Source organism: Staurois parvus, unplaced genomic scaffold (genome assembly GCF_062004578.1).
Source record: "Staurois parvus isolate SC_StPar_1 unplaced genomic scaffold, SC_StPar_1.0 ptg000237l, whole genome shotgun sequence".
Taxonomy (NCBI): Eukaryota; Metazoa; Chordata; class Amphibia; order Anura; family Ranidae; genus Staurois; species Staurois parvus.
In genome coordinates this window covers 5,462,680-5,488,440 of record NW_028318033.1, presented here as the reverse complement: position 1 = coordinate 5,488,440, position 25,761 = coordinate 5,462,680, and the positions used below count along the sequence as shown (strand labels likewise).

The following is a 25,761-nucleotide window of genomic DNA, read 5'->3' as shown; positions in this document are numbered from 1 at the left end:
TAAGAACCCATCAGCGGCGATAAAAGTAAATGGAACCTTCTCTCAGTTTTTTGGGATGGATAACGGAATTAGGCAGGGTTGTCCTTTATCCCCCATGCTGTTTGTGTTGTCATTAGAACCATTGTTGGAGAGGGTAAGGAGAAGTAAGGATATAAGAGGGATAAAAATAGGAGACAGGGAACACAAAGTCGCTGCATACTCAGACGACATGCTGTTCTATGTGGCCAACCCTAGGACAACTTAAACAATATGGAGGGGTATCAAACTTGAAGATAATTCCGGTTAAATTGAAAATCCTAAACATCAACCTCACAGACATAGAAAAGAAAAGGCTGCAAGGAGCGTTCCCTTTTTCCTGGAGGAAAAATGAAATCAGACACCTTGAAATAAAATGAACGATATCGGTAAAAAGTTTATATCAAACGAACTACATGCCCCTGATAAACAAAATAAAAGACGAGCTGTAAAGACTAGTAAAAGGAAGGGCCTCTTGGATTGGAAGAATTAACCTAGTTAGGATGGTGATACTCCCAAAAATTCTGTAAAAATTTCAAATGCTTCCGATATCATTACCTGGAGCTTTTTTCGTAATAATCAGAAAGATGATTACTAAGTTCATATGGGCAAATAGGAGGCCTAAAGAATGTATTTATACTATGGGAAAATGAGAAAAGCATACGTTGTATAGGAAGATGTTTTAATGTTGTTTGTATAATTATATAATAAAAAGATGAATGAAAAAAAAATAAAACCAAAAATAAATAAATAAATAAAACCTTCAAGTAATATATCAAATAAAAAGGTGCAGAGCTTAAAACAACAAAATCACTTTCAAAATGTCCATAAAAACATAAAGTGCCAGAAAAAGTAGATCAAAATGTAAGGTGACTAGCAGAATCCAACTGATGGTGCTCCAAAGAAATAGCAGAATTACGCACTCACCAGATGCGTAACGTAAATACACATTGTGTAAAATTATATGTAGAGGTCCCCTTAAGGTACTGGAAATGATCCCCTCCAGGAATAGTCCTCCCTCTAGGTATGGTGGAGTAAACAGGAAAAATGGATCCAGCTGCCCAGAGATCCCATAAAGGGATGGACGGGTGTTGATGTCAGCTTTAAGGAACTCCCTCTCTGGATACTGGTAGGTGGCTGGATCAGGATGGGCTCTAAAAAAAAATGGCTCCAAAAAGGAGGTCATAAAAAATGCCCATAGTATAGTATGGTAAATGATACTAGGTATATTAAAGTGGTATAAAAGGATTTGCAAATTCCAAGGCTTAAAATCAGCAGGTAAAAGCAGGTAAATCATCAAAATGACATCTGATGTGTAAATGGACTAACCGTCCAGGCATAAAGATGGCCGCCGGGCCTCCACATGGCTCCGGCGGCGTGACATCACCTCTAACGTGTTTCATGCGCACGCACTTCTTCAGAGGGCGGATACCAATTATATCTGGTGTCCAAAACAAAGCTAGATCACATTAGCACATCTCCAAAGTCACATAATTTCCAGTGCGACTTTGGAGCAAGGCTTTGATTTGTTTTCACACTCTCTGGACCAAAGTTGCATTAAGAGTCGCACAAAAATGGTGCAGGCACCTTTGAAAAAATTGCTGTGACTTTAAGGCACACCGATCTGAACAAGTGCCGTTACAAAACAATAGGCTGCGACTGTCATGTGACTTGCCATGTCCAAAGTCGCATGACAAGTTCCACAAGAGCGAAAGGGCCCTTACAGCCACATATAGCTGCAAATCACCTGGAACAATAACAGATAATGTTGTACCAGGAAGAGTAGATCAAAGGTGGATAAGTATTTAAAACACTTTTTATTTATCATTAAATATTACGTAATAAACAAACTTTTTAGGATGTTAATACCTGTGATGGCAGTCTCCTATCACCTGATGGATCTTTATGTCTCCTGGAGTTTTCCTAGCCACAGCTTTGAAGTCCTGTTAACAAAAGGTGCTGATTAGTAAACTCCATAAGTATCATAACCTCTGTAATGTTAATGGCAGCCAACTTGATCCCCTTGATCTCCCTCTCTCTCTTCATATATTTGCCAAAAAGTACCCACTGAGGCAGGTATGTTTACTTTTAAGTTTAGTAAATAACATAACAGAAAAGCATGGTTTAAACCAGGGGTCTCCACACTGCAGCCCGCAGGACGGATGTTGCCCTTTGCTTGCTTTTATCCCACCTGTGGGGCACTTTTTCTGATATGAAGCACTATTCCTTCTATTGACACCAACAATAGGGTGCTATTCTTCCCATTAAGACCAGCGATGGGATGCTATTCCTCCCACTGACACCAACGATGGGATGCTATTCCATCCATTGACACCAATGATGGGGCACTATTCTTCCCACTGACCCCAACGATGCGGCGCTATTCCTCCCACTGACACGAATGACTGGGCACTACACTGACACCAATGATAGGGCACTGTTCCTCCAACTGACCCCAACGATGGGACACTATTCCTCCCACTGACACCAGCAACAGGGCACTGTTACTCCCACTGACATCAGCAATGGGGAACTGTTCCTCCAACTGACACCAGTGACGAGACACTGTTCCTCCCACTGTCCACCAAGCCTAGGGCATTTTCTACTCCCACTGGCCACAATCAGAGCCCAAATTAAAACAATTCTCAATACTGACATTTCTGACTCCCCTCTGCAAGTCTTGCTCCATGTGCCTTGCATCCCTTTTAGCCACTATAAAAAAAAGTGCTCTTCCACATCTGAATGCAGCATGCCGCTTGATCAAAATGTATTGGAAAAAGCCCCAGCTTCCTACTCGTGATTTGTTGGTTAAACTGGTTAACACTGTAATGGAGGCGGTGCAATGGATGGCTACATGCAAAGACTGCTATAGTAAGTTTTACTCCATCTGGGCTACATGGATTCACTACACCTCTAGGTCTTCAGGGTCCTTGGGGATGTTGCAGGCTCCTCCTTCGGGACCTTCCTGATCCTAAGGGGTAGAGGTTTCGGGACCTTCAAATGCCACACGCTCTCAGAGCACCTTTATGTAAGCCCCTGACTACCTAAAGCTATACGCCATCTAAACTTCAACCCTAGTGTGTCCGCGTTTGAGTCGGACCTGCAACCTAGCCCCTGCAATAGATTCCTTACCTGCCAGAGTGGCTGATGGGAGTTTTGTATTTTCCCTTCCCCTTTTATTATTTTCATTATTTTTTTTGTTGTATTGTCATGCCTACACTTTATTGCACATGGCATTTAGGTACATGGAGATTCTTGTTTTCCACCTACGTATATGGAAGTTAGTGTTAGCCATAATGCATGATGCAACTGTAACTCAAACCCTAATGCATGTTTTTCCTTGTTCTTGCTTCCTTGTTTTCGTACATGAAAACTTTTGTTTGAAAATAAAGATCACATTAAAAAAAAACCTCCGGGGTATGGGCCAGGTAGGTTGAAGGACATGCCATTACACTAATGATGCAATTCTTTAGCACATTTCTTCTTCTCTACGCTGCGTCTGTGCAGCCTCCTCCTTCTCAAGATCTGCAGCTATTCGCCCCCATGTGCCTTTGTGCACAGCCACCGCCTTCCGCTGTCAATAGGGAGAGCAGGTGATGCCGAGAGCAGCACAGTCCGGACCCAACTGAATTGATCCTACGGTAAACTGAGTGGGTTTTCTTCATTAAGCTCACCATCAATGTTTAATGATTTTGAGTGTTCTTCATTGAAAAACAAAGACTATCACTGTGGGAAAAACTACAGATTGGATTACAATAATGAATAGATAGCACATACAAGTATTTTTTATACCAACTGCTATATGGATTTTTAAAATATTTGTCTGGAGGTCTTCTGCTAGATATAGATAATGTGTGCCACATAAAACACGTAATACCAGCTATACATAAAATAATTACCCATTAACACTCTTTGACAGAATCTTCCATACATCTCCATTCACAAAGAAATACATTAACATTCCACAGCAATCAGTCAACACTTTCTGACTCGGTACCTCCAATGAATTGGCATAGTCATGAAGCTCAAGGTACAGCAATCCGCGATTAACAAGAACTTTAACATCAGCTTCTTTCCATCCTCCCAGAAGAAGTACAATAGCATAATCTTTCAAAGCCTAGAAACATGCAGGACAGATGAATCAAACATTATTGCTACTTTTTTTTATTATATATCTGAATGTATGAATCAGGAAATAAAAATACAGTATATCTCCTCAAAAAAAGTCAGGAGTGCACCTAAAGCTAAACTCCAGGGAAGCAGCTTAAAGGAGAAGTACAGCCAAAGCTTGGTTGGCTGTTCTCCTGTGGATCCCAGTAGTACAGTTTGTTCTGCACTCCTGTGACCCATTTTCAGCTGACAGCGGGCTAAAGTCCACTCAGCCGGTCCAGGCTGAGGAAAGATTCTGACTGTAAAGTCGGGGTCTACCCATATTTCTGGACCGGCAGCTGGCTCAGCCTCTCAGTGATCCACTGAGAGCCTGAGCCAGTCACTCCCACCCCCTCCACAACCCAGCGCTCCAGTGAGTGTTGGGGGGGGACAAAGCAGATAGCGGTGACTGACAGTCACAGCGGCAGGGAAAACTGAATGATCAGCTGTGTGTCTGATCACTCAGTTCTCCCCCTTAGAGCCGGTGGGGACAGATGCAGCATTATATTTATGCTGCATCCACCTAGGTAGGTATAATTTTAAAAAAGTCCCATACTTCTCTTTTAGGGCACAGTTATAATACATATACTGAATGGGAGCTGTTGTACCTGCCATAGGATTTGTAGTTTTTTTGCAGCCAGATTTTAGATGCATAGCCAGCTGCTTGACCTGCACTGCAGCAGCAGTCCAGCGTTGTAAAGAACACCTCCCATGCTGCTGACTGGACAATAAAGGAGCAACAGTGCAATGAAAAGTCAAAACACATTCCACCCATTCCCTCCTGTCATCCTGTTCCCTGTTAGCATGTGCTGTGCAGTAGACTCGGTTGCTCCCTACTACTGATTCTCTCTCATGCTGTCATGCAGGGGATTGAAGAAGACTAATATTAACCAAATTCTAGAACTTATACTAATTGTATTTATACACATAATTATTAGTTTAAAGATAAGAATGGCCAAAGCTTTTTTTGCAGCACAAGCATAGAACTCATAAAGTTGAAAACTTGTGGGCGGGGCCAGTTAGTTGGTACCCAATATGGAAGAATGGCACACAGAGACCAAGTAAATTGGCACAATTATTATTTGGATAGATTAAAGTAACAAGTAACACATGGAGAACAGCAGTAAGGTGCTTGTCTTAACAGTTCCAAACGCTATGGTATCAGAGTCTAAGTAACACTGTAGCAGTGTGGCGCACTTGAAGAAACTAATCCAAAACCTTTATCACAGCACTGGAGTCCAAGACAGTAGTGTCCCTAGTATGTCCCTCCTTGTCTGGAACCTGTCCCTAGGGCTAAATAAGCTGTCCCTATCCAGCACTGATCGTGTCCCTACTCTATCCACCTCACAACTGCATGCCAGCTGCAGCGGGACACCGTTATTTATTAACATTAATGTGAAAAATATGTAACTGTGCTGAGTGCCAAAAAAATCCACATTGTGAACCATAAACCTAAACAAACTATGAAACAATAGCCGCACTCACAAATACCAATACAAATACTCAGTAAGTGATATCCAGTTGCTGTTGAGCTATTGATAATAAATATACTAGTAGTGAGTCACTTATACTTTAAATGTGCTCCTACCAATAATATTATTAAGTCAAAATACATGAATCACCAAACAATGAAAAAGCTGTGTCCACAATAATCCTCCATGTGTGTAGTAAAATAGAGGCTCTCGTGCCCACCACCACAAAAAACACACTGCTTCTTACTGAATAGTTAGACCCCAGATTATAGGTGGTCTAACAGAGCATGATGCTGAACATATCTTGCTTGTAACATCCTAGATGGAAAAGAGGTGTCACAGACTTTGGTATCTCTCCTCCTCTCTTCCTCCCTTATTATGATCAGCTGTGTACTTGGTCAAAAAGGATAATACTCCAGATAGTGTGATATCATACAAATGATTTATTTAAACACTTACAAACTTGAAAGACACATGAGCATGTAAGTCATAAACACCACTGGTGCCAGTTCCAGACAGGCATGGGTGACATCAGCACAATCTCCACCCAGGCATACATTTTGTCTCAATAGATGTTGTCAAGGGGATCACCTGATTGGTTTCCAATTTGCTGCCTCTCAAACTTTGGATTTTTAAATAACACCTGGTCCCCTGGTCATGGCAGCATCTCAAGGGCGTCATCATCAGCTAAATCTTTGAGTTGTTCTAGGACCAGCTTCTTGAACCAAGAAAGAGTGTTAACATTGCCATGATGTCGAGTAAAGGGAGAGTAGGCAGGTGCATATATCATGAAGAGAACTGAAAAAAATAGGCGCTGTGGAAAATGCTCTCAGACAAGCACCTTAATGAAGGTGCATCTTTATAGGGTGCTCCAATCTCAGCTCCGATCTCAGCTCCCTTCAGAGCAGACAGGCTGTCCATTGGAGTCACACTGTCCACTTCAGGCTGGTCAAATTTTATTATATTTGCTACTTTGTCTCACCCAATAAAGATGCACCTTCATTAAGGTGCTTGTCTGAGAGCATTTTCCACAGCGCTTATTTTTTTCAGTTCTCTTCATCATGCAAATGATTAACAAGGCAGCAGTGGTGAGCTCATGATTAACTGTTCACATGTTTGCACCTGGAGTGGCCACTCTGCGCTCAATTGTATGAGATGCATATATCATGCAGTCCATGTAGATTATTGTAAAATGGAATATGTTCGAGATCTGGCAGAGGGTAATCCAGTTGACAATTGGGCAAGCTGTGATAGAGTGAAGCATGCTCTAGAGTAGAGGGATAGAGGACACAGCGCCTCTAAGTGTAAACTGTATAACAATTTATTGTTAAAATGTAAGTTAGGCAACTCACATCTTTTAAAAAGTATACAGGCTCATAGGGATGAGGTGTGGAAAAACATCTATTGACAGGTTTTGGTAGATGCTCTGGAAGCAGATTGTGTAGGACTGATCTGCGGCACTCTTTTTATTCTACTTTGAAGCGGTATGAAAAAAGATACTTGGAGCACTACCTTCCCTTTTGAGGAGAATCTATCTACTATTGAAATATCCAGAAGTATATGACCATCCAACTGGGGGGCAGTTATCCTTGATTTCTTGGATCCTTATCCCCTACTAGGAGACTGGGGAGGTCTGATTTAGGAGATCATGTTGTTGGTAATCCACATCTACAGTATCTACAAAGCCTATCTGACCACCTTAACTGAAGTCTATATTTCTGGTGAGTGAGCCATTCACTTATTGCCTGCACGTGGTGAAAGAGCACATTTTCGGTCTACAGGACTGCATCTTCATGGGACTGTCACTATGTTCACTATATATTGTTTTTTGTATAGGAACATCATCTGAAAGATGATGTAAAGAGTTCACTGCATCATTCATGTTTTTTAATAATTTATTATATGCAATTGTTATAGAGCCTACCTATTCACGTATTTTAATGTTAAAGTGTGTCTCACTTTTCAGGGGCAGCAGACAACTTTTTTGCCTGGTTTAATGCGGGCAACACATTTTATAGTTTGGCTATTTAGGCGCCACAATATTCTAAATATTTAAATTACTATAGTATCAGTGTCTTTATAACACAGCCAACACAGGTGCGGAAGTTCTCAGCAATGTTAGCGGCACATTGGAGTAGTCCCAGAAATAAGGTTGTCACTCTAATAAGGCTTACATTACCAGAGCAGCATCTGAGTAGTGTAATTTCAGCTCTCCTTTTTTATGACAGCTTAGACAAGATTTATACATTCTAGACTTTGAATGGATGTTAAGAAGAGAGGACTGAGTATACAGTGGAGAAAATAATCTGATCCCCTGCAAATTTAGTAAGTTTGCCCACTTACAAAGAAATTAAGGGTCTACAATTTTTATCATAGGTGTATTTTAAAAGATAGAGACAGAATATCAACCAAAAATCCAGACAAAACACATAATATAAAGGTTATAAATTGAATTGCAGTTCAGTGAGTAAAATAGGTATTTGATCCCCAAGTAAAACATGACTAAGTACTTGCTTGAGAAACCCTTGTTGGCAAGCAAGACGTAAGACGTTTTGGTCCACTCTTCATTACAGATCTCTAAATCCTTAAGGTTTCTTGGCTGTCACTTGGCAACTCGAAGTTTCAGCTCCCTCCATAAACTTTCTATAGAACTATGGTCTGGAGACTGGCTGGGCTACTCCATGTCCTTAGTGTGCTCCTTCTTGAGCCACTCCTTTGTTGTCTTGACGGTATGTTTTGGGTCATTGTCATGCTGGAAGACCCATCCACAACCCATCTTCAATGTTCTGGCTGAGGGAAGAAGGTTCTCACCCAAGATTCATTGGACCCTCAATGCAACAAAGTTGGCCTGTACCTTTAGCAGATAAACAGCCCCAAAGCATACTGTAATGTTTCCACCTCTGTTTTTGACTGTAGGGATGGTGTTCTTAGGGTCATAGTCAGCATTTTTCTTCCTCCACATATGGCAAGCTGAGTTACAGCCAAAGAGCTAAATTTTGGTCTCATCTGACCACAGCACTGTTTTCCAATCCTTGTCTGAATCATTTAGATGTTCAATGGCAAAGTTCAGATGTGCCTTCTAGAGGAGGGGGCCTTGCAGGCACTGCAGGATTTCAATCCACGGCAGCGTATTGTGTTACCAATGGTTTGTTTGGTGACTGTGATCCCAACTGCCTTGAGATCATTCAGAAGCTCCTTTTGTGTAGTTTTGGGATGATCCCGCACTTTTCTCATGCTCAAACTTACCCCATGAGGAAAATCTTGCATGGAGCTCCAGACCGTGGGTGATTGATGAGTATTTTCTATTTCTTCCATTTGCAAATAATCGCTCCAACAGTTGTCTCCTTTTCACCAAGCTTCTTGCTGATGATCTTGTAGCCCATTCCATGTGCAGGTTTACAATCTTGTCCCTGACATCCTTTGACAGCTCTTTGGTCTTGTCCATGGTGGTGCCCAAGAAAGAGATTATGTGGACAGGTGTCTTTTATACACATAATGAGTTGTCGATAGCAGCACCTTCTTAAATTGACAGGACTAATCTGTGCACCACATGAGCACATAGCCAGTCTGTGGGAGCCAGAATTATTGTTGGTTGGTAGGGAATCAAATACTTATTTTACTCCGGCATCAGCTCTTTCAGTCTATTTGCCAGAACCTTTGCATATATTTTAGTGTCTACATTCAACAGCGCTATGGGACGATAACTCGCACATTGTGAGGGATCTTTATCTTCTTTCTGTATCAATACTATATTCGCCTGTAAAGACTCTTCCCTTATCTTCATCCCGTTCCCCAAGGCGTTCATATAAATCTTCATTTTGGGAATTAAAAGCTCTTTATATTTTTTATAGTATTTGGCCGTATATCCATCCGGACCTGGGCTTTTCCCTCCCGCCATGCTTTCTAATGCTGATTTTATTTCCTCTGTGGTTATTTCTGCCTCTAGAGAGTCCAGTTGTGTTTCGCTTAGTTTCGGTAGGCCTGCCTCCTCTAGGTATATCTTTCTTTTCTCTCTATTTACTGTTTCCGTTTTCCTAAACGTATCCTGAGGTATGATATTATACAACTCATTGTAATACTCTTTAAATATTCTAGCAATATCCTTGGTTGGGTGTACAAATTCCCCCTTGGGGTTTCTTATTTTCTCAATATAATTTCTATTTTTCTTCTTTCTTAGAGTTCGCATTAAATACTTTCCCGGCCTATCTCCCCATCTGTACCTTTCACTTGTTATTTTATTAAAGACTCTTCTTTTTTCCTCCTCCATTACATTCTCTAATTCTTCTTTCTTCTTTATTAACCTCTGCATTATCTCCTTAGTTCTTTCCCTTTTATGCACCTGTTCAAGATCATATATTTCATTTAATAATCTATTTATCTTTTCTCTCCTTTCTTTTTTCTTTTTTGCCCCCATTGCAATAAGTAGGCCTCTGATGTAAGCTTTATGTGCTTCCCACACCGTTGCAACCGACACATCCTCTGTTTCATTCTCATCAAAAAACCATTCAATTTCTCTCTCAATCCTTTGACCAATCTCTTCCTCCATGAGAAGTGCCTCATTCAACCGCCATACATAACCTTCTCTCCCTTCTCTACCCCATCTTAACTTCATAGCAACTGGGGCATGATCCGACAGGGTGCTTCCTTCAATTTTCACTTCTACCACCCACTCTATCACTCGATGTTCTACTAATATGTAATCTAGTCTAGAATAAGTCTCATGAACGTGCGAAAAGAAAGTATAATCTCTCTCCTTCATATTCCTAATTCTCCAGATGTCCACCAACTGACACTCATGCATCAATTTCTTTAACATTCTCAAGGATTTGTTTTCCTCCCTCCTCACAGAGGAAGTGGTATCTATCCGTGGGTCCATGCAGATGTTAAAGTCTCCCGCTACTATCATACACCCACTTTTAAAATCCATCAATCTCTTCAGCATTTCTCTCATAAACCTCTCTGGTCTCTTATTTGGGCTGTATATATTTGCTATTGTACACTCAATTCCCTGTAGTTTACCTCTCAAAAATAAAAACCTCCCCTCCGGATCCGTTAATCTCTCCTCCACCTCGAACCTTATATTCTTTGCAAAGCCTATAGCAACTCCTTTTGCTCTTTTAGTTGGTGAATCCGCATAGAACCATGTTGGAAAATGTCTAGTCTTCAGTCTAACCTTTGACTCTATCTCTAGATGTGTTTCCTGCAAGAATACCACTGAGGATTTTCTATGTTGAAGTTCTTTAAATAACCTGAATCTCTTTCCTGGGCAGCTTAACCCTTTTACATTATAATTATATATATGGGATTTCTTCCATCTTACTCTTTTCCTACCGTCTCCCTCTTCCTCCTTCCCTTCCTCTTTCTTATTGCTATAGAGCGTTTTTATCCCTCTACCCTTTTCTCTCTCCCTCTCCCTCCCCCCCTCTCCCAATACTCCCCCCATTCCCTTTCCTCTCCCCCCCCCTCCCCCTCCCACACCACCTCTCCCCCCCTCCCTCCCCCCTCTTTTTAGGCTTTTACTTTGCCTAACCCTCATTTGTGGAAGTAGCATCCACCTTTGACTTAAACCATAGGGCTTCACTCTTCCCATGGACAGCCTCCCCTCCATCCAGATCCCCCCTTTGACCCCCTCTCTACTCATCTTTCTATAGGAGGAAAAAGGAGTCAAGCTGGAGGGACAAGGGGGAAAAAAAAAAAAAAAAAGAGGCGATGAAATGGGAGCAAGGAGAGAGAAAGAAAAAAAAAACAAAAAAACAAAAAAACACACACTTCTCTCCCCTTCACTCTCCTTCCCCGCCCCTCCCCCTCTCCCCCATCCGTCTCCACCCCTCCCCTCTTTCTGCTCTTTCTTCCCCAGATTCTTCTTCCCAACCCTTTATTTCAATTTTCTGCATTTCAAGTCTATTACAAAAATTTCTCAAGTCCTCTGGGAACCTCAAATGGGCTATTATTCCATTTCTCCATCCTATCAAACACTCCGGAACTCCCCATCTATATTGCACCTTCTGTTTTTTCATCTGCTCCAGCAAAGGCCTCAGAGCTCTCCTCCTCCGGAGAGTCTCTGATGACAAGTCCGCATATATTTGAATATCCATTTATCCATACTTTATTACTGGTTTTCCCTTAGTGTTCCTCCAGATTTTTTCCCTTTGTTGTAATTCATAAAATTTTACAAGTATGTCTCTCGGCCTGTCTTTCTCATGATTCCCCTGGAGTTTCCAGTTTCTAGAGATTCCTTCTATAATAGTCCTTTCGATTTCAGAGTTTCCCATTATAAAGTTCAGTATTTTACAAACCATCTCTTCTAGTATTTCTCCTTTTAAACTTTCCGGTACCCCTCTTATCCTTATATTTCTCCTTCTTTCTCTATTTTCTTGAATTTCCACCTTGTACTGCAATTTTTCCTGAGCTTTTTCCATATTAATTATCTTCTTCTCTAATTCGGAAATAATCTGGGTCTGGCTTTTAACTTTCTGCTCCGTTTCTTCCACTCTTAACAACAACTGCCCCAGATCATTCCGAATTTTTACCATTTCTTGCTTTATTGTTCTCTCCAGATCTTTGAACATTTCTGTCATCTCTCTTTTATTTGGGATTTGTAGTTCTTTTTCTGTCTCTGATATTTGTTGATTACTGATATCCAATTCCATTGACTGTTTAGGACTATTTTGCATACTTAAATCAGACTCTCTGTTAGGAATGGACTGGCCAGCAATGGTGGGACTCACCTGCCTTTTGATCTGCAGTACCAGGGCTGGCCAGCGGGTGCTCCCAGCAATCAGAGACTCAACCTTTCAGCCAGCTAACACCTGGAACTGATGATACTGGTGTATTTAAGGGATGGCCAGACTTGCAGACTCTGCCTTGGTGTTGTGTTTGTCCTGGGCCCTGTATCTGTCCTGCATCCTGTTTCTGTTCCTTTGCTGACTTCTCCTGCTCTGATCCTGGCTTGTGACCCTGACCATCCCTCTGTCTGACCCTCTGTACTACGCTGCTTGCTACCTGTTCTGATCCCTGGCTTGTGACCCGGACCATCCCTCTGCCTGACCCTCTGTACTATGCTGCTTGCTACCTGCTGAACCTGGCCTGCGACCCCGACCATTCTCCGCTTGCTCCCCCTGTACCTACCTGCCCAATTGATATTGACCCGGCCTGCCTGACGACGCTTGCTTGTATGTACTGTTATCTGTGGGTGGTTTGGTTTGGTTTGTTTGCACTGTATTATGTTTTAGTATTTCACTGCGTTTATGTTTGTACTGTTAGTGTTAATAAATTATATTGTTTATAACATATCTGAGGTCTGCGTTTCCCTGCTTCAGTCACACACCTCTGGTCATACCTGGGAGCCCTGACATTACACCAAGGCCAATCCTGACCAGAAGTGGCTGCACAGGGAAGCCATCTTGGCTTGTTGATGGGAAGGATGGATCTTGATGAGGTTGAGTATTTATATCTGCTAGTGTTTGATGACAGGGAGTATGCTTATCAAACTCTGAAGGAGTATACCCGGGATGAATTGCTAGAATGTATACGGCTCGCTCATGTTCTAGTAGATCAGGGCACAGTGTTCTCTGAGGTGCAGCCATTGATTGAGGTTTGTGCAGAGTTGGTTTCATCTGGTTCCCCCGAATGCAGGGATGAATTTTTGCCACCATTTAGTGCAGACCAGGTAGAGTCCCTGGTGTGGTTATTAGAGGATGATGTGGGTTACTTTCTGGAGCGTTATTCCACATGTTCACCACAGACACTGAGAGATTGTATAAACGCAGTGCAGTCATTGACCAGACAGGCTTTGTGTAAGCTCAGCTTTGTTCAACCCCTACTGCAGACATGGACAGATTTGTTGCACCCAGTCTCCGTCAGCTTACAAAAACCCAGTCCTGCTTCTAACTCTACTCCTGTATTCCCACCAGCTCCTCCAGTTACAGCCCAGTATACTTGGCTATCTACCGCATGTCAGTACCCTGTTCCCACTCGCTGCACCTATCCTGCCTTTAACCCTGTAAAAAAGCCCTCTGTAGCAACTGCTCCCTCTCCTGTTCCATCCTCCAGTTCTTCTCTGTCTCCAGCTGCTCCATTCGTTTGCAGACCTGCGTTTACTTGCAGTGCTCCAGTAGTTAAAACCAGAAAAAAGCGAAAATTCTTTCCAACCAATACCATCCTGCCAGTATCCAAACCGGTGAGCCTGCCTTCCGTGGTTCAGACTGATGCCTGTACGCAGCCTGATGCCTCTACTCGGCCTGAAGCCTCTCCGCGGCCTGAAGCCTCTCCTCGGCCTGAAGCCTCTCCTCGGCCTGAAGCCTCTCCTCGGCCTGATGCCTCTCCTCGGCCTGATGCCTCTCCTCGGCCTGATGCCTCTACTCGGCCTGAAGCCTCTACGCGGCCTGAAGCCTCTCCTCAGCCTGAAGCCTCTCCTCGGCCTGAAGCCTCTACTCGGCCTGAAGCCTCTACTCGGCCTGATGCCTGTACTCGGCCTGATGCCTGTACTCGGCCTGATGCCTCTCTTCAGCCTGAAGCCTCTACTCGGCCTGATGCCTCTACTCGGCCTGATGCCTCTACTCGGCCTGAAGCCTCTACTCGGCCTAATGCCTCTACCCAGCATGATGAACTGATCCAGCCTGACGATCCTATTAGGCCAGTTGACTCGATGCCCGCTGTTGATCCAGATGATCCGGTACCTGATCCGGTGCCCGCTGTCGTGCCAATTGACTCAGAGCCCGCTGTCGTACCTGGTGACTCGGTGCCCACTGCCTTGCCAGATGACGCGGTGCCCGCTGGCAAGCCAAATGACCTGATGCCTGGTGACCTAGTGTCCGCTGTCATACCTGATGACCCGATGCCCGCTGTCGAGCCAGACAATCCGGTACATGATGACCCGGTGCCCACTGTCGTGCCAGTTGACTCGGAGCCCACTGCCTTGCCAGATGACGCGGTGCTCGCTGTCGAGCCAAATGACTTGATGCCTGGTGACCCGATGCCCGCTGTCCAGTCAGACGATCCAATGTCTGACCCAGTGCCCGCGGTCATACCAGTTGACTCGGAGCCCACTGCCTTGCCAGATGACGCGGTGCCCGCGGTCGAGCCAAATGACCTGATGCCTGGTGACCCGATGCCCGCTGTCCGGTCAGACGATCCAATGTCTGACCCAGTGCCCGCGGTCATACCAGTTGACTCGGAGCCCACTGCCTTGCCAGATGACGCGGTGCCCGCTGTCGAGCCAAATGACCTGATGCCTGGTGACCCGATGCCCGCTGTCCAGCCAGACCATCCAATGTCTGACCCAGTGCCTGCGGTCATACCAGTTGACTCGGAGCCCACTGTCGTGCCTGGTGACTCGGTGCCCGCCGCTCCGCCTGGGGGCCCGAGACCTGTTGCTCCGCTTGAAGGTCCAGCGCCCGCCGCTCCGCCTGGGGATCCGGCGCCCGCCGCCCCGCCTGAGGGCCCGAGACCTGTCGCTCCGCCTGGGGGTCCGGCACCTGCCACTCCGCTTGGATTTTTCCAAGCCTGTAGACTTTACCATACACATTAGCTGTGTGTGGGGAACTGTGTCAAACGCTTTTGCAAAATTCAAGTATACTATGTCCACGCCACCCCTCTCTCCAAGATCTTGCTCACCCCTTCATAAAAAGAAATCAGATTTGTTTGACAACTTCTGTCTTTCATGAATCCATGTGGTCTGTTGGTCAAAATATTTTTTATCAGCAAGAACTCATCTATGTGGTCTTTCATTAAACTCTCCAATATCTTCCCAACTATAGATGTTAAACTAACAGGTCTATAATTACTTGGTAAAGATTTTGACCCCTTTTTAAATATTGGCACCACATTGGCCTTACACCAATCCAGTGGTACTATGGCAGTCTTTAGGGAACCCCTAAAAATTAGAAACAATGGCTTTGAAATGACAGAGCTCAATTCTTTAAGGACCCGTGGGTGTATGCCATCAGGTCAAAATGCTTTATTCACCTTTATACTATCTAAATATTTTTGGATCATATCAATTGTGAGCCAATGTGGATCATCTGGAGCTGTGTCAATACCATGCCCATTATGGACAAGAGCTCCCCCATGCTTCTTTGTATACATAGAGCTGAAGAAGGTATTAAATAAATTTGCCTTCTCTTTGTCCCCAGTCACCCACTCTAGATTATTTTGTAAAGGGCCTACAAGCTCAGACTGAACCTTTTTGCTATTAATATATTTGAAGAATTTTTTGGGGTTGGTCCTGCTATCTTTTGCAATCTGTCGTTCGTTTTCACTTTTTGCGGCCTTTATTTAATTTTTGCATATTCTGTTATATTCTTTGTAATGTTTAAATGATGATAGCGTTCCTTCATTTTAAATTTAATAAAAGCTCTTTTCCTATTATCTATGGCCTTTTTAACTTTGGCCGTAAGCCACATAGGTTTGATTTTTAGCCTTTTAAACTTGTTGCCCATGGGAATATGTTTTGCAGTGTGTTCACATACAGTGTGTTCACATACAGTCTTTTTGAAGAACTCCCACATCTGTGTTTTCATGTGTGTTCATCAATGCCAATATTCCCTCCCAGTTTAAGGCTTGGAGAGCAGCTCTCAGCCTTGGAAAATTAGCTCTCTTGAAATTGAGCATTTTTATTTTTCCCGTATGTGCTTGCAGTTTACAGCTAACAATAAATTAAATCATGTTATGGTTACTGCTACCCAGATGTTCTTTTATATGGACATTAGTAATAAGCTCTGCATGGTTTGAGATTACCTGGTCTAGTAGTGTTCCTGCAGTGCCATTACTCCAATTTCCGGGTAGTTGCAGCCCTTTTGATCTGTGCAAGGAGCTGAGTTTCCACCTGCTCATTAACAATGGGAGGCCTATAACAAATTAACATTAACATCCACATTACAGCTGGAAAGTAAATGCTAAAATGAGGTGTTGTCCAGGTCTTTAAAGTAAACCCTGCCCTCACAGGGCACATCAACAAAATAAAAGGTTCACTTAAAGTGGTTGTAAATCTTTATATACAGTAAAAAGGGAAAATAATTACTTGATCCCCTGCAGACTTTGTAAGTTTGCCCACTTACAAAGAAATGAAGGGTCTATAATTTTTATCATAGGTGTATTTTAAAGGATAGAGACAGACTATCAACCAGAAATCCAGAAAAAAACACATGATAAAATGTTATAAAGTGAGTTGAGTACTCAGTGAGTAAAATAAGTATTTTTTTTTTTATAAATATTTATTAGTTTTCAATCCACATACAAGTCATTTCAACATATCTCTTAAAATATTTATCAAAAACATATTTTCTCCTTATAAAATTTATTCCTATATATGACTTTCTTTTCATACCATCCCCCCCTCCCAAACACCCCCCCCTCCTTCTCCCCGTCCCCTCCCTTCCCTCCCTCACCTTCCCACGCTCTATATTCTCTCTTCTCTCATTTACTCCATATAATTCTATTATTCCTAAATCCAATTCTGAACCGACTACCCAGGACCTTATTTCTTCACCTTTTTCGCCATTTCTTTATATTCTCCCCATCCTTTCCATTTTTTATTGTACATCTCCAGCTTATCCTCTGGTGCAGCTGTGCATGGTAGCTTGTTCAATTAAGCTTTAGCAATCAAACAGGAAGGAGGGGCAGAGCCTGACTATGGCGGCGGCGGAGAGCTCGTGGTAGGAGCTCCCGCACGGGCCTCTTCCGACCGACCCCCCCTTGGACTCTAAAATTCCCCCCTAGCAGATGGAGCTCTAGAGGGTAGAGGGACCCCCAGAGAATAAGAATAAAAAATAAGGAGAAGAACGCAAGGTGCAGGCAAAGGCATACAGAAGGGTGGGAAGACAAAGCTGGGAATTCTATTTCTACACCTTATTAATTTCTTCGTTTTGCAAAGTATAAGTTTATAAGAGAAAATAAAGGTTACAGAAGAAATGAAAAATAAAAGTGCAAAGGGAACCGGGCCTAAAGGGACACAAACGGGGACAATTAAAAAGTACGTATCCCAGGGAAATGTGACCCCAGAAAGGCCCCAGAGCAGAGAAGATAAAGGAGAGTGTCAGGGCTCCCAGGTATGACCAGAGGTGTGTGACTGAAGCAGGGAAACGCAGACCTCAGATATGTTATAAACAATATAATTTATTAACACTAACAGTACAAACATAAACGCAGTGAAATACTAAAACATAATACAGTGCAAACAAACCAAACCACCCACAGATAACAGTACATACAAGCAAGCGTCGTCAGGCAGGCCGGGTCAATATCAATTGGGCAGGTAGGTACAGGGGGAGCAAGCGGAGAATGGTCGGGGTCGCAGGCCAGGTTCAGCAGGTAGCAAGCAGCATAGTACAGAGGGTCAGGCAGAGGGATGGTCCGGGTCACAAGCCAGGGATCAGAACAGGTAGCAAGCAGCGTAGTACAGAGGGTCAGACAGAGGGATGGTCAGGGTCACAAGCCAGGATCAGAGCAGGAGAAGTCAGCAAAGGAACAGAAACAGGATGCAGGACAGATACAGGGCCCAGGACAAACACAACACCAAGGCAGAGTCTGCAAGTCTGGCCATCCCTTAAATACACCAGTATCATCAGTTCCAGGTGTTAGCTGGCTGAAAGGTTGAGTCTCTGATTGCTGGGAGCACCCGCTGGCCAGCCCTGGTACTGCAGATCAAAAGGCAGGTGAGTCCCACCATTGCTGGCCAGTCCATTCCTAACAGTACCCCCCCCTCAAGGAGCGGCCTCAGGACGCTCCAAACAGTCCTAGCTGGGCAAAATGTTCCACCGCCCGGGTCTGGCAACTGGCGGGATATCAAAGACTGGCACACCGGGCAGGACTCCGGGCAGCGGCACACCGGGCTGGACTCCGGGCAGCGGCACATCGGGCAGAGGCACACCGGGCAGAGGCACATCGGGCAGGACTCCGGGCAGAGGCACATCGGGCAGGACTCCGGGCAGAGGCACATCGGGCAGGACTCCGGGCAGAGGCTCATCGGATTACCAGGCGAAGCAGCAGGCAGCGGGCCACCAGGTGGAGCGGCAGGCAGCGGGCCCCCGGGCGGAGCGGCAGGCACCGGGCCCCCGGGCGGAGCAGCAGGCACCGGGCCCCCGGGCGGAGCAGCAGGCACCGGGCCCCCGGGCGGAGCAGCAGGCACCGGGCCCCCGGGCGGAGCAGCAGGCACCGGGCCCCCAGGCGGGGCGACAGGCACCGGGCCCCCAGGCGGGGCGGCAGGCACCGGGCCCCCAGGCGGGGCGGCAGGCACCGGGCCCCCAGGCGGGGCGGCAGGCACCGGGCCCCCAGGAGGGGCGACAGGCACCGGGCCCCCAGGAGGGGCGACAGGCACCGGGCCCCCAGGAGGGGCGACAGGCACCGTGCCCCCAGGAGGGGCGGCAGGCACCGTACCCCCAGGAGGGGCGGCAGGCACCGGGCCCCCAGGAGGGGCGACAGGCACCGTGCCCCCAGGCGGGGCGACAGGCACCGTGCCCCCAGGCGGGGCGACAGGCACCGTGCCCCCAGGCGGGGCGACAGGCATCGTGCCCCCAGGCGGAGCGGCGGGCGCCGGACCCCCAGGCGGAGCGACAGGTCTCGGGCCCTCAGGCGGAGCGGCGGGCGCCGGACCTCCAGATGGAGCGACAGGTCTCGGGCCCTCAGGCGGAGCGGCGGGCGCCGGACCCCCAGGTGGAGCGACAGGTCTCGGGCCCTCAGGCGGAGCGGCAGGCGCCGGACCCCCAGGCGGAGCGACAAGTCTCGGGCCCTCAGGCGGAGCGGCGGGCGCCGGACCCCCAGGTGGAGCGACAGGTCTCGGGCCCTCAGGCGGAGCGGCAGGCGCCGGACCCCCAGGCGGAGCGACAGGTCTCGGGCCCTCGGGCGGGGCGGCGGGCGCCGGACCCCCAGGAGGAGCGACAGGTCTCGGGCCCTCAGGCGGAGCGGCGGGCGCCGGACCCCCAGATGGAGCGACAGGTCTCGGGCCCTCAGGCGGAGCGGCGGGCGCCGGACCCCCAGGTGGAGCGACAGGTCTCGGGCCCTCAGGCGGAGCGGCGGGCGCCGGACCCCCAGGAGGAGCGACAGGTCTCGGGCCCTCAAGCGGAGTGGCAGGTGCCGGACCCCCAGGCGGAGCGACAGGTCTCGGGCCCTCAGGCGGGGCGGCGGGCGCCGGATCCCCAGGCGGAGCGGCGGGCGCTGGACCTTCAAGCGGAGCAACAGGTCTCGGGCCCCCAGGCGGAGCGGCGGGCACCGAGTCACCAGGCACGACAGTGGGCTCCGAGTCAACTGGTATGACCGCAGGCACTGGGTCAGACATTGGATGGTCTGGCTGGACAGCGGGCATCGGGTCACCAGGCATCAGGTCATTTGGCTCGACAGCGGGCACCGCGTCATCTGGCAAGGCAGTGGGCTCCGAGTCAACTGGTATGACCGCGGGCACTGGGTCAGAGATTGGATCGTCTGACCGGACAGCGGGCATCGGGTCACCAGGCATCAGGTCATTTGGCTCGACCGCGGGCACCGCGTCATCTGGCAAGGCAGTGGGCTCCGAGTCAACTGGTATGACCGCGGGCACTGGGTCAGACATTGGATCGTCTGACTGGACAGCGGGCATCGGGTCACCAGGCATCAAGTCATTTGGCTCGACAGCGAGCACCGCGTCATCTGGCAAGGCAGTGGGCTCCGAGTCAACTGGCACGACAGTGGGCACCGGGTCATCATGTACCGGATTGTCTGGCTCGACAGCGGGCATCGGGTCATCAGGTATGACAGCGGACACTAGGTCACCAGGCATCAGGTCATTTGGCTTGCCAGCGGGCACCGCGTCATCTGGCAAGGCAGTGGGCACCGAGTCACCAGGTACGACAGCGGGCTCTGAGTCAATTGGCACGACAGCGGGCACCGGATCAGGTACCGGATCATCTGGATCAACAGCGGGCATCGAGTCAACTGGCCTAATAGGATCGTCAGGCTGGATCAGTTCATCATGCTGGGTAGAGGCATTAGGCCGAGTAGAGGCTTCAGGCCGAGTAGAGGCATCAGGCCGAGTAGAGGCATCAGGCCGAGTAGAGGCTTCAGGCTGAAGAGAGGCATCAGGCCGAGTACAGGCATCAGGCCGAGTACAGGCATCAGGCCGAGTAGAGGCTTCAGGCCGAGTAGAGGCTTCAGGCCGAGGAGAGGCTTCAGGCCGCGTAGAGGCTTCAGGCCGAGTAGAGGCATCAGGCCGAGTAGAGGCATCAGGCCGAGGAGAGGCTTCAGGCCGAGGAGAGGCTTCAGGCCGAGGAGAGGCTTCAGGCCGCGGAGAGGCTTCAGGCCGAGTAGAGGCATCAGGCTGCGTACAGGCATCAGTCTGAACCACGGAAGGCAGGCTCACCGGTTTGGATACTGGCAGGATGGTATTGGTTGGAAAGAATTTTCGCTTTTTTCTGGTTTTAACTACTGGAGCACTGCAAGTAAACGCAGGTCTGCAAACGAATGGAGCAGCTGGAGACAGAGAAGAACTGGAGGATGGAACAGGAGAGGGAGCAGTTGCTACAGAGGGCTTTTTTACAGGGTTAAAGGCAGGATAGGTGCAGCGAGTGGGAACAGGGTACTGACATGCGGTAGATAGCCAAGTATACTGGGCTGTAACTGGAGGAGCTGGTGGGAATACAGGAGTAGAGTTAGAAGCAGGACTGGGTTTTTGTAAGCTGACTGAGACTGGGTGCAACAAATCTGTCCATGTCTGCAGTAGGGGTTGAACAAAGCTGAGCTTACACAAAGCCTGTCTGGTCAATGACTGCACTGCGTTTATACAATCTCTCAGTGTCTGTGGTGAACATGTGGAATAACGCTCCAGAAAGTAACCCACATCATCCTCTAATAACCACACCAGGGACTCTACCTGGTCTGCACTAAATGGTGGCAAAAATTCATCCCTGCATTCGGGGGAACCAGATGAAACCAACTCTGCACAAACCTCAATCAATGGCTGCACCTCAGAGAACACTGTGCCCTGATCTACTAGAACATGAGCGAGCCGTATACATTCTAGCAATTCATCCCGGGTATACTCCTTCAGAGTTTGATAAGCATACTCCCTGTCATCAAACACTAGCAGATATAAATACTCAACCTCATCAAGATCCATCCTTCCCATCAACAAGCCAAGATGGCTTCCCTGTGCAGCCACTTCTGGTCAGGATTGGCCTTGGTGTAATGTCAGGGCTCCCAGGTATGACCAGAGGTGTGTGACTGAAGCAGGGAAACGCAGACCTCAGATATGTTATAAACAATATAATTTATTAACACTAACAGTACAAACATAAACGCAGTGAAATACTAAAACATAATACAGTGCAAACAAACCAAACCAAACCACCCACAGATAACAGTACATACAAGCAAGCGTCGTCAGGCAGGCCGGGTCAATATCAATTGGGCAGGTAGGTACAGGGGGAGCAAGCGGAGAATGGTCGGGGTCGCAGGCCAGGTTCAGCAGGTAGCAAGCAGCATAGTACAGAGGGTCAGGCAGAGGGATGGTCCGGGTTTGTTTGCACTGTATTATGTTTTAGTATTTCACTGCGTTTATGTTTGTACTGTTAGTGTTAATAAATTATATTGTTTATAACATATCTGAGGTCTGCGTTTCCCTGCTTCAGTCACACACCTCTGGTCATACCTGGGAGCCCTGACACTCTCCTTTATCTTCTCTGCTCTGGGGCCTTTCTGGGGTCACATTTCCCTGGGATACGTACTTTTTAATTGTCCCCGTTTGTGTCCCTTTAGGCCCGGTTCCCTTTGCACTTTTATTTTTCATTTCTTCTGTAACCTTTATTTTCTCTTATAAACTTATACTTTGCAAAACGAAGAAATTAATAAGGTGTAGAAATAGAATTCCCAGCTTTGTCTTCCCACCCTTCTGTATGCCTTTGCCTGCACCTTGCGTTCTTCTCCTTATTTTTTATTCTTATTCTCTGGGGGTCCCCCCCTTTTCTTTCTCTCCCTGCTTTCCTCCAACTCTATACAATTTTTGTGTTTGGGACCACCGCCAGACTCACTCACCCCTCCAACTCGTGAGACGGCTCCAGGCTCCTTCCACCAATTCTTTTCAGCAGGTCCGCTCTCTTCCTCTCAGGGGGACCCTCCAGGACTTTCCTCCATGCTCTTCTTCCTTGTCTTTGTTAGGGAGGCTCACCATCGACCGCCTGTTAGGGCTCCCTGGATTGCAGGTCGTCCGGCAGAGCAGAATCTCTCCTGCTCCCTGTCAGCCTCCGGCCGGGCGGCCGGCTTTCTTGCCTCCCAGAGGTGCACTGCGGCCGGTCACATGTCCCGGCCGCGCCTCCCTGTCACCCGGCAACCAGGCTCGGCGTCCAGGCTCAGCGTCCCTGCCACACTCCGCTGGTCTCCGCTCTCAACTCCGGGGAGCCGCTCAGCCAGAGGAACCCGCCCGGTCGAGGTAGGTCTCTACCCTCTAGAGCTCCATCTGCTAGGGGGGAATTTTAGAGTCCAAGGGGGGGTCGGTCGGAAGAGGCCCGTGCGGGAGCTCCTACCACGAGCTCTCCGCCGCCGCCATAGTCAGGCTCTGCCCCTCCTTCCTGTTTGATTGCTAAAGCTTAATTGAACAAGCTACCATGCACAGCTGCACCAGAGGATAAGCTGGAGATGTACAATAAAAAATGGAAAGGATGGGGAGAATATAAAGAAATGGCGAAAAAGGTGAAGAAATAAGGTCCTGGGTAGTCGGTTCAGAATTGGATTTAGGAATAATAGAATTATATGGAGTAAATGAGAGAAGAGAGAATATAGAGCGTGGGAAGGTGAGGGAGGGAAGGGAGGGGACGGGGAGAAGGAGGGGGGGGTGTTTGGGAGGGGGGGATGGTATGAAAAGAAAGTCATATATAGGAATAAATTTTATAAGGAGAAAATATGTTTTTGATAAATATTTTAAGAGATATGTTGAAATGACTTGTATGTGGATTGAAAACTAATAAATATTTATAAAAAAAAAAATACTTATTTTACTCACTGAGTACTCAACTCACTTTATAACATTTTATCATGTGTTTTTTTCTGGATTTCTGGTTGATAGTCTGTCTCTATCCTTTAAAATACACCTATGATAAAAATTATAGACCCTTCATTTCTTTGTAAGTGGGCAAACTTACAAAGTCTGCAGGGGATCAAGTAATTATTTTCCCTTTTTACTGTATATAAAGATTTACAACCACTTTAAGTGAACCTTTTATTTTGTTGATGTGCCCTGTGAGGGCAGGGTTTACTTTAAAGACCTGGACAACACCTCATTTTAGCATTTACTTTCCAGCTGTAATGTGGATGTTAATGTTAATTTGTTATAGGCCTCCCATTGTTAATGAGCAGGTGGAAACTCAGCTCCTTGCACAGATCAAAAGGGCTGCAACTACCCGGAAATTGGAGTAATGGCACTGCAGGAACACTACTAGACCAGGTAATCTCAAACCATGCAGAGCTTATTACTAATGTCCATATAAAAGAACATCTGGGTAGCAGTAACCATAACATGATTTCATTTATTGTTAGCTGTAAACTGCAAGCACATACGGGAAAAATAAAAATGCTCAATTTCAAGAGAGCTAATTTTCCAAGGCTGAGAGCTGCTCTCCAAGCCTTAAACTGGGAGGGAATATTGGCATTGATGAACACACATGAAAACACAGATGTGGGAGTTCTTCAAAAAGACTGTATGTGAACACACTGTATGTGAACACACTGCAAAACATATTCCCATGGGCAACAAGTTTAAAAGGCTAAAAATCAAACCTATGTGGCTTACGGCCAAAGTTAAAAAGGCCATAGATAATAGGAAAAGAGCTTTTATTAAATTTAAAATGAAGGAACGCTATCATCATTTAAACATTACAAAGAATATAACAGAATATGCAAAAATTAAATAAAGGCCGCAAAAAGTGAAAACGAACGACAGATTGCAAAAGATAGCAGGACCAACCCCAAAAAATTCTTCAAATATATTAATAGCAAAAAGGTTCAGACTGAGCTTGTAGGCCCTTTACAAAATAATCTAGAGTGGGTGACTGGGGACAAAGAGAAGGCAAATTTATTTAATACCTTCTTCAGCTCTATGTATACAAAGAAGCATGGGGGAGCTCTTGTCCATAATGGGCATGGTATTGACACAGCTCCAGATGATCCACATTGGCTCACAATTGATATGATCCAAAAATATTTAGATAGTATAAAGGTGAATAAAGCATTTTGACCTGATGGCATACACCCACGGGTCCTTAAAGAATTGAGCTCTGTCATTTCAAAGCCATTGTTTCTAATTTTTAGGGGTTCCCTAAAGACTGCCATAGTACCACTGGATTGGTGTAAGGCCAATGTGGTGCCAATATTTAAAAAGGGGTCAAAATCTTTACCAAGTAATTATAGACCTGTTAGTTTAACATCTATAGTTGGGAAGATATTGGAGAGTTTAATGAAAGACCACATAGATGAGTTCTTGCTGATAAAAAATATTTTGACCAACAGACCACATGGATTCATGAAAGACAGAAGTTGTCAAACAAATCTGATTTCTTTTTATGAAGGGGTGAGCAAGATCTTGGAGAGAGGGGTGGCGTGGACATAGTATACTTGAATTTTGCAAAAGCGTTTGACACAGTTCCCCACACACAGCTAATGTGTATGGTAAAGTCTACAGGCTTGGAAAAATCCATATGTAAATAGATAGAAAACTGGCTCAAAGATCGTATTCAAAGAGTAGTGGTTAATGATTCATACTCTGAATGGTCTAGGGTCATCAGTGGTGTACCCCAGGTTTCAGTGTTGGGGCCCTTACTTTTTAATATATTTATAAACGATATAGGGTCTGATATTAAAAATCCCATTTCCGTCTTTGCAGATGACACCAAGCTGTGCAGTGGAATAACGTCCTTACAGGATGTCTTCAACTTACAAGCCGACCTCAATGCACTGTGTAATTGGGCAACTATGTGGCAAATGAGGTTTAATGTTGATAAATGTAAGGTTATGCACTTGGGGGCTAAGAATATGCATGCATCATACATACTAGGGGGGTACAACTGGGGGAATCAATAGTGGAGAAGGATCTGGGAGTTCTGGTAGATCACAAGCTTAATAATGGCATGCAATGCCAAGCAGCGGTTTCTAAAGCGAGCAAAATCCTCTC

The 25,761-nt window shown here is 46.2% G+C and overlaps 1 protein-coding gene across 1 annotated transcript in view; it reads right to left on the bottom strand.

Annotated features, from left to right (window-relative positions):
- TTC6 (tetratricopeptide repeat domain 6) overlaps positions 1–25,761 on the bottom strand; it is a 247,165-nt gene that overhangs the window by 63,360 nt on the left and 158,044 nt on the right. Inside the window, exons 25-26 of the mRNA XM_089680254.1 lie at positions 4,013–4,132; positions 1,885–1,958 (exon numbers count right to left, since the gene is read on the bottom strand). Coding sequence (XP_089536380.1) covers positions 1,885–1,958; positions 4,013–4,132 — 194 coding nt within the window. The remainder of the gene's footprint in view (positions 1–1,884; positions 1,959–4,012; positions 4,133–25,761) is intronic.